The sequence below is a fragment of the Sebastes umbrosus genome, chromosome 12, assembly GCF_015220745.1.
Source record: "Sebastes umbrosus isolate fSebUmb1 chromosome 12, fSebUmb1.pri, whole genome shotgun sequence".
Lineage (NCBI taxonomy): Eukaryota > Metazoa > Chordata > Actinopteri > Perciformes > Sebastidae > Sebastes > Sebastes umbrosus.
Genome location: NC_051280.1, coordinates 32,941,401 through 32,951,156, shown reverse-complemented (window position 1 = coordinate 32,951,156; position 9,756 = coordinate 32,941,401). Strand labels below are relative to the sequence as shown.

Genomic DNA, 9,756 nt, shown 5'->3' with positions numbered 1-9,756 from the left:
TTAATATTAAAAGAATTATCAATATATATATTCATAATAATGTGGGCACCAAAATTATGTTGATGTTGGTTCTCGCCCCCATGCACTTGTTTGTAAGTTGTCACAGCGTGTCGTCTGACTGTGTTGTTATGAATGTCGTCACAGCGTGTCGTCGACCCGGCAGTACGACATTCATGACAGCACAGTCAGTCAACAGGGAGTGCGACAAGATGACAGAAGTCTCTCATCCCTGTCAGTAGTTCTTCCCCTGGCCCCCCTTATGATGATGGAGCTGCAGGTGCTACGAGATCTGCTCCGTACCTGCCCCCCTCATCATCCTCCTCTGAGGACGTCGTAGTATGATCCGTCTCCCCAGCCGGGTCCACCCTGGTTGCCGCGCCCTCCTCTGACCGCCCTTGCCGTTGGGAACACAGTCCCGTGCGCTCCCGTGTGGTTATGTCCTTCCGACTAGCCATCCCACTTCTGACACCATATGTCGTGGGCTTCTACTTCAAAACTCCGTACAACATGAAAACACTGGCGTAGTCGAAAAAACGTTGTATTAGTCCCTTTTATTTTGCCGGCCTCCCAAAGTACAAGCAGCGCCAATATTTACAAAAGGTGAAAAAATAGAAAACAAGCTATGTTTAAAAACATCAAATAGCACTGGAAATTGAGTTCCTCAATAACTCCATACTGTTCCATTCAGAAACAGGCAAAAAAATTAAAAAATCCAAAATGTAATCTGTGAGTTCACTGAATGTTACCTTCTCTGTAACCAAACCAAGACAAGACTGACTTCAGCAGGTCAAGATGACCCCCTTTTAAACTAATAGACCCTCTCCTGGGCATATTACTGACATAGAAAATTACAATTAACAACATTCTTCAGCAGAGAAGACATTTATAGCCCCTTTAACCTCGGGGTATTTAACATATAAATTCTACACCTCCATCTAAACAATAATGTTTGGAAGCAGGTGTGTGTGTGTGTGTGTGTGTGTGTGTGTGTGTGTGTGTGTGTGTGTGTGTGTGTGTGTGTGTGTGTGTGTGTGTGTGTGTGTGTGTGTGTGTGTGTGTGTGTGTGTGTGTGTGTGTGTGTGTGTGTGTGTGTGTGTATGTGTGTGTGCGTGCGTGCGTGCGTGTGTCACATTGCAGTTCAAAGTTGAATAGACAGACAAATGTTTTGTTTCATGTTCAGTCGACATAGACAGACATTATTATTACATTGACAAATAGACCTGACATAAGTTTGGCACATATGGAACCCGATACTATGCACTCTTTTTGGGGAGATATTTTACCTGCTGCCTCTGCAGGGCTCTGCGCCGTACCACGGTGAGGGAAGAGCAAATCTCTCATCATGTGAAGGAAGCCCGCTACCACCTGAGAGGTGGAGCATCACTGAAAGAGGAGAGCTTTGAAGTACATTTCCTCTGATGAAAGTGAAAGTCAGTCTCAGAGACAGCAGTGCTGCGGTCGAGACAAGTCAGAAGACAAATTCAACTGAATCCATCAAGTTTTTGTCAACAAAGCAGAAGAATGTCTACCAAACACTGGTGAGTATACTGTCCTACAACGCTAAAATACACTAAACTAAATGTTTGGTCAAATTTGGTTTAAACCCGATTGTGAGTTGGGATTTGTGATTTTTTTGGGGGGGGGCTATACAAATAATAATTGAGTATTTTATACCATGTAGTTCTTAAGATACTGAAAAACAAGTAACATTTCTTATCAACTGACATTAACCTGACAACAACAACATAAAAAGATCTGTGGACTTGAGGCCTTTCAGTTCACTCATCCTGTACAAACTTCCTGTTGTATGTAACTTGACAAGCAGCAGCAACAGTTGTAGAAGATGGTGGTGTTTGAAGCAGTGTGTTGTAGCAGCCACTAGAGGAAAGTATTGTACAGGTTTTAATCCTGACAGCAGCAGCACAGACGAAGGCTTCGTTCCAAATGTCATACTTTTTCTTTTTACTTTTAGTACATACTGCAGCTGCCCTTATAAAGTGCATACTATTGCATACAGTTTGCAAACAATTGATTACATACTACTTTGACCCTCTTGCTCATATATCCACTGCGCAAAGGATTGTGGGTAACACTTTATAATAACCATCATTTAGAAATGGTAAATTGATATTTAATTAAAATTTAGTTGATAGTTATTTTACTGTTAAGAAACCATGAAATTATGATTAATTGTTTTCACTAACTATTAGTTATGCTATAATATGTTATTGTAACAGTTTATTGTTGCACACATAATATTTGATATGCTATATTATAAATATGTGTTAATGATTATAAAATGATTTGTAAATCTTTAAGAAATTGTTTGTAAAACATCTACAAACATTACCTCATTAATGGTTAATTAATTGGTTTGTGAACCATCTATAAACATTATTTTGATGGCTATTATAAAGTTACAACTGATGATTATAATACCTTGTTCAATGCTTAATAAATACTTTGTAAAGCATCTATGAACACTATTTAGATAGTTAATACTTGGTCAATGGTTAATAATTGGTTTCTGGTCCATCTATCAATGTAATGTTTATAGATGTTACTATTTCTTAAAAGTTTACAAATCATGTGGTCATCATAACAAATATTTAATATAGTATATAAAATAGGTACACAATAAAAGGTAAATAAATACTTTACTAATGTAATCGGAATGTAATTGTTATCGTCTCCTATCAGCTATGACACACTATATAAATTATAAACTAATTATTTCATATTCACAAACTACTGATCAATTTACAGAAATTAAAGCATTACAAATAAATAGGTAACATTATTAACTATCATTTCATCGTTAACAGTAAAATAACTATTAACTAATTTCAATTACCTATCAATTTACCATTTAGACCATTTCAGAAAACAGAAAAAAATATACAGGTGTTTTTGTAAAGACAACTGGTTGACAATAAATAAATAGATATACAGTATGTACACATTAACAACGACTGTACAACAATCTTACTTTATCTATACAGGTTAAGTTGTTGACAGAGATTTCAGTCTGGTTAGTAGTGTGAAGTAATGCAATAGTGTGTGGAATAAATATGTCTATCTATTGATGAATATATTTATATTTACAGTAAATAGACTGACAAAAGATATTAAGTACATTATTGTATTGGTATTAACTTTAATCTCTTTGCAGTTGTGTCTCAACAGATTATTGAACACTAGTGACAGTAGGCGAGCAAGTAAACTTTATTTATACAACAGTGCTTTACAGAAACAGACAAGGGCGAGACAATATAAGATATGCAACCATGGAAACATTCCAACAAAAAAAGTTGTTTTAAGTCTCTTTGTGGTCATTTTGCATCTCTGTAGGATGAAAGGAGGCATCTTGGACATGATGTTACCAAATATTTTATAATAATGATAAATATTTGTATATCACACAGACAAATGGCGGGTTTGACAGCAGAAGAGTCAGAAAAGTGAACTGCTGTTCATTTTGTCCAGTTCAGACTGAGCGATGGCCTCTAAAGCCAGTGGGATGATGGAGGTGGCAGCGCTTGGCCGGCCTTTCAGCCTCGGGATGTTATACGACTGCCGTGAAGACTCACTCGTCCCTGGTAAGGACTTACATGTAAAGTTACTTAATGCTTCACAACCACAATTCAGTATTTAAATTTATATTTAACAATGTTTCACACAGACAAAGAGCTGTTGATCAGTTCTGCTCCTTTTTCATTAGTTATCCACCTTATGTCCAAGCCATGAAATCCTTTCAATATTTATTGTTGTTGTTTCCTTAGGCACCAATAAGCAGAGGAGGGACAGGTAGACAGTTAACATAAGATCAAGGCTGAAGGCATTCAAAGATTACATTTGAAAAAGTCATCAACAAAATCTGTTTCCTGACACAATGTCCTGGATATTCTGGAGAAACTCTTAGAAATAAGAAATAACCTATATCCAAAAGTGTGTTTGGCACATCCCCGACGCACTGCGCCGCACTGCGGTTCAACAACAACAATGATGCCTTATAACAGTAATGATAATAGTCAACATCATAAAACGTATCCACCTCTTTTATCTGGTAAGGAAGAAGGGCTCTCTTTATTATCTTAGGCCCTGTTCACACCTGGTATTAACATGCGTCCTCAGTGATCCGATCACAAGTGGACAGCTCTAAGTACAGGTTTTAATACACTCAAGACGCATTGAGGACGCATTGAGATCAGATCTCTCAGACCACATTCAGAGGTGGTCAGGGCCACATATGACCACATTCTTTTAGCAGTGTGTAGTGAATGCGTCCTGGGCCACATTAAGGACCGCCTACTCTACTGATGTCCAGCTGGGATCCACGGGATCACCGCGCCCCTCAGGTTAATAGACAGGCAGACACGGGTGCTTGTCAGCCAGGAAACGGCCTCTGTCCTCTACTGTATGTAGACTAGGCACGCAAAGTGCATTATTATCATATTGTCGGAGATGTGTCGGTGTTTTTGTTCCGCTGCTTTGCGCGGTGCTGACCCCCGACCGCCCGCCTGTTCTCTGTCCTCCTCGCTCTCTGGAGCTCTGTGCCCTGCTGTTGTCTGGCAAAAGCAGCGGTGCCGGAACCTGCAGCGCAGAGGTCTCCGGGGACCGCCTGTACAATAACCTTTTATTTTGATGTTAATGCAATGTACAGGAATTAACGAATACATAATATATATATAACGGCTGCTGTATTAGCTGTGTGTTTACTACGTGTTTATTAGCATATGGGGCGGGGAAGTGAGATCGGACCACAAGTGGCCACTGAAGACGCATGTGGAGACGCATTCTAATGCCAGGTGTGAAAAGACGTACTTAGAGATGTCCACTTGTGATCGGATCACTGAGGACGCATGTTAATACCAGGTCTGAACAGGGTCATACACCCTCTCGGAGGAATTATATAACTGAAAAAATAATTCCACAATTTTCAAGTACGGTGAGCAGGATGATGAGACATTCACCTTCAATTTAATTTGTTTGAGCATCTAATCTGTCTGGTATGACATAACAACACCTTCTCCTGTCTAGCTGGTTCTGGACGCTGATGTTTGCTTCTACTTTTGCAGGCTTGACACTGTGGGACTGTGATGCCCTTGGAAAAGATACAAGAGAAAGACCAAAACCTAGCAATGACTTTGAGATAGTTGCATCTGAATCAATTGCAGATAAATCTTCAGCACTAAATGTCGAAGCCTCTCTTAAAGCAAGTTTCTTCGGTGGACTGGTTGAAGTTGAAGGATCGGCAAAATACCTGAACGATAGTAAGAATTCCAAAAATCAGGCCAGAGTAACACTGAATTACAAAACTACCACAAAGTTCCAGGAACTGTCGATGAATCATCTTGGAAGAGACAATGTGAAACATCCGTATGTCTTTGATAAAGGATTAGCAACACATGTAGTCACTGGTATCCTTTATGGGGCACAAGCCTTCTTTGTCTTTGACCGTGAGGTGTCTGTAAAGGAAGATCATCAAGTCATTCAGTGTAACTTGAAAGTCATGATCAAGAAGATTCCCAACTTTGTGGTAGAGGGTGGAGGTTCGCTGAAAATGGAAAACCAGGACAGAGAAAATGTTGAGAAATTCTCCTGCAGATTCTTTGGAGACTTTTCCCTTCAGAAACCTCCGACATCCTTTCAGGATGCAGTGGAAGTCTACCAAAGTCTGCCAAAATTGCTGGGAGCCAACGGAGAAAACGCTGTACCGATAAAAGTCTGGCTGTTGCCACTGACAACTTTAGATTCTTCTGCTGCTAAACTCATACGTCAGATAAGTATAAGATTAGTTCAAGAATCCCAGTGTGTCCTGGAGGACTTCAGTGAGCTGGAAATGAGGTGCAATGATGCATTAAAAACCATCACTGCACAGAAGTTTCCACAGATTGGCAAAAAGATTAAAACTTTTAAAGAGATGTGCTCTGAGTTCAGACTGGAACTTCAAGGAACCTTGGCAAAGAAACTTCCATTAATCCGAGGAGGAGGAGAAGAGGAGGCTGTGCTTGCTGAGATCTTGAAGAAGAGATGCTCTTCTCCTTTCAACAGCAAAAACCTGAACGAGTGGATGGACTGTAAAGAGAGAGAAGTCTGCATTTTGAAGTCTTTCACCAACATGATGAAAAACACCAAGATTGTTCCATCTGAAAATGGTCTTCATGAAGAAAGTTTCAGTGCAGAGTATGCTGTGTGTTTTGTTTTCACCTCGCTGGGAAGTGCTGAACCATACCTCTCAACTTTATCAAACTACTTAAAACAAACACCAGATGACCCTCAAGATCCACGCACTCAGGATGTAGAGAAGAAACAATGGTACGCCTCAAAAGAAGTAGCAGATGTAATGAGGCATAAAGCAAAGCTCTTCAGTGACTTTGCAGAGGCCAACAAGGAGAACAAGAACATTAAGTTCTTGACAGTGGGATTAACAAATGAGACACAGAAAGGTTCCAGCATCTACCTTTATAAAGACGGCTTTCCAATCAGTGAGAACTTTGAGCCACTTTCAAAGCCTGAAATGGTAACAGTAGGTGATATAAACCACAACAGTGTGACACTGAAGATTTCTCCACCCAGATTTGGAACAGAGAACATCACCTCCTACTCTGTTGAGTACTGTGTCACTGGAGAGGATGGATGGAAACAGAAGACAGCATCAACAGCTGAGGAAGTCACAGTGAGCGATCTGAGTCCTGACACAGAGTATATGTTCAGATGCAGAGTAGTGACCTCAGCGGGTTGGGATGGGCCAGCCAAGGAAAGCAGTGGCTCCATTAAAACCTTACCTTGCAGCCCTCCTGGAAAACCTCAAGTTGAACCAAACTCAAGTGAGATATCAGTTAGCTGGGAGAAACCTGCTGAGCTTGGACAAGGTGTCCACATCTTGAGCTACATCCTGGAGTACGCCGTAAAAGACAACAGGGTGAAAGAGGAAGAACTCCAATGGAGCCAAATGATGTCGAGAGCTGAAAAGGCGATCATTTCAGAGCTTCATTCAGAGACAGAATATGTCGTCAGAGTCCGATGTGATTGTGGTGTAGACGGCAGAAGCAAAGAGAGCATCACTGTCAATGTCTGCACAACAACACTCACAGAATTCCTCAAAAGTACAAGCGAAAGGATGAATCACGAGTCACCCTCAGTTTATCAACTGACTCTGACAGAAGAAGCTATGGAAGAAGATATGGACATCGATGGATGCCGCAGGTATAACTTTGGCAAAGAAAGCACGAGGCAAAATCGCACTATTGTGCTTTTTGGAGCGACCCGATCAGGAAAGTCCACTCTGATCAATGGAATGATCAACTACATTGTTGGTGTGGACTGGAGGGACACTTTCAGATTTCAATTAATTGATGAGGATCAACTGAGATCACAAGCTGAAATCAAGACCTCTGAAGTCACTGTGTACAAGATCAACCATCAGGATGGTTTTAAAATAGATCACTCACTGACCATTGTGGACACTGGAGACTTAGAAAGAGACAAGGAGATCATTGTACATCTGCTTAATCTCTTCTATGCTGAGCACGGCGTCCGTGAAATTGACGCTGTGTGTTTTGTAGTTCCGGCTACTTTAGCACAACTCACACCATCACTGAAATACATGTTGGAATCTGTGCCCTCAGTCTTTGGCAAAGATGTGGCGGAAAACATCCGGATTCTGGTGACATTTGCAGACGGCCATCAACCACCAGTTCTAGAGGCAATCACTGCTTCAGGTGTCCCATGTCCTAAAACAAAAGGTGGGCCGCCAATTCACTTCAAATTCAACAATTCAGTGTTGTTTGCAAACAACAAATCATCTGCAGCAGACAACATGAGTGATGAAGATGAAGATGGGGGCTTTGAACAGATGTGTTGGAACATGGGGACAAAAAGCATGAAGAGGTTCTTTGTTGCTTTGAATGTCATAGAAACCAAAAGGTCCCATTTCTGGTACTGAATCTCAAAAGTACAGGTGGGAGTATGAGGTGGTTAAACAAAAAGGTACAGTGAAAGAGCTGAAAGAAAAGTATCTACAACCTTCAGAGGCTAAGAAATCTTTTGAGGTGTTGGTTGTAGAACTGAAGGCTGAATACAATCATGATCAGGCTGAGGTGGTTAAACTGATGGAGAACTTTGCTGAGTGTTTAAAAAGACTTGAAGAGAGAACACTGAAGCCAGATCCTCTCTCCACTCCAGAGTACATTGACATGCTTATTGAGAGAGAGAAATCTGAGGCCAAGTTAGGCTGGAAACATCGAGTTAGGTCCCTGAGAGCCATACGAAGAAAATGTCTTGAGATGGCTCTTAGTCATGCTTTCAGAAATTTGTGAACACGTACAATTCTACTTACTACTTACAGTAAATGGCTTTTTAAAAAAAAAAGCTGAAGCATAAATGTGTTTAAGACAAAGAGTGGAACTTCTTACAGTTTTCTTTTGTACAAACGTATTCCTGCAGGAGTTATTTGCTTGTTCTGTTTACTAAAAAGGAAAACACACATTTACCATGTGTGATGATAAATGTTAAAGTTTGACCGCATTTTGTGCTGAAACCATTAACTTCCTGACAGCATTGCCACCAGTGTAAAAGTTTAAAGCTGCAGCTCTATTAACTCAGCAAACCTGAAAATGTTATAGTCCTTTTCATTTTCTATTATGATCATTGAAACATTATTATTTTTCCACTGCACCCAGTTTATATTGTTCAATACAGCTTTTTAAACGGAATATCAGCGCTTTGTTCATTATTTTTTTTTTGGGGGGTGGGGTATCTGCTTCCTGCTTATTTTAACATTATCTATTAAGATTATTTCGTCTGAGATTTGAATGCATGAATCATTTTAATCATTGCTGATAATGATGTGTACTGACATTTTATTGTCCTGTGGGGTAATGTGGTGGCTCCCACTGAAAGATGGAGAAATCATTCATTAATAAACAATCAAGAAATGTTATTATTGCCTCATGTGTTGTCTGTTGACCTCTAATGTGTCTGTGTGGCCTTCTTTACCTTGTGCCGCTACGTTTTCTCTTCCAGGACCTTCCAGGTCACTCGTTACACTGCTGACATTCACTTCATTCCATCCTACAGCAGCGCTGGAGCGTAACTGAGTACATTTACTCAACTACTGTACTGAAGTACAGTTCTGAGGTACTTTTACATTATTTGAGTATTTCCATTTTCTGCTACTTTATACTTCTACTCAACATCTGTTGGAGACACAGGTCTTAGCTGATCTGGTTATTAGCAAACATTAAAGATAATATTAATATCAATTACATTATATGAATAAAATGATCAATATATGTTAATAATAACTTGGCCACCAAAATTATGTTGATGCAGTAGTTCTCACCACAATTCACTTGTTTGTAAGTACAGCTGGACATATACTGCCGTGGCAGACTAGTGGTGTTGAATGTAAACACATTTGGCTGGTTTAAAAGTGGAATCTAAAATGTTGGCATTGACCAAAATTATGCTGAAAATTAATATTGCACAATTATTAATAATGGCTGAGAATACTACACCTCACACAGGGCACCATGTATGTTGGGTATGCAGGTATGATCTGGTCTGGTTATTAATTAATATTAAAGGTAAATATTTATTGCAATAAAATTAATGTAATTATCAATATATATTAATAATAAAGTGGGTACCAAAATGATGTTGGTGCAGTAGTTCTCTCCACAATGCACTTGCCAAAATACTATGCCTCACACGGGGCACCATTATGTTGGGTATGCAGTTAGGATCTGGTCT

General features: G+C 39.8%; 1 protein-coding gene across 2 annotated transcripts; it reads left to right on the top strand.

Annotated features, from left to right (window-relative positions):
- Nucleotides 1–1,425: 1,425 nt before the first annotated feature.
- Nucleotides 1,426–8,944, top strand: LOC119498444 (verrucotoxin subunit beta-like). 2 transcript variants are annotated; one of them, XM_037787394.1, is made up of 3 exons: nt 1,426–1,538; nt 3,426–3,599; nt 5,079–8,944. In XM_037787394.1, the coding sequence occupies exons 2-3, from the start codon at nt 3,500–3,502 to the stop codon at nt 7,946–7,948; spliced, it is 2,970 nt and encodes a 989-aa protein (XP_037643322.1). In that variant the 5' UTR covers nt 1,426–1,538; nt 3,426–3,499; the 3' UTR covers nt 7,949–8,944. The 2 variants fall into 2 exon arrangements, with proteins under 2 accessions (XP_037643322.1, XP_037643323.1); XM_037787395.1 differs by lacking the exon at nt 1,426–1,538 and having other exon boundaries at nt 2,628–3,599.
- The last annotated feature ends 812 nt before the right edge of the window (nt 8,945–9,756 follow it).

Excerpts from the sequence above, each read along its gene's own strand:
- LOC119498444 (XM_037787394.1), top strand. The coding sequence starts at position 3,500 with ATGGCCTCTAAAGCCAGTGGGATGATGGAGGTGGCAGCGCTTGGCCGG. Across the intron at positions 3,600-5,078 it reads TGAAGACTCACTCGTCCCTG|GCTTGACACTGTGGGACTGT; the intron begins GTAAGGACTTAC and ends CTACTTTTGCAG.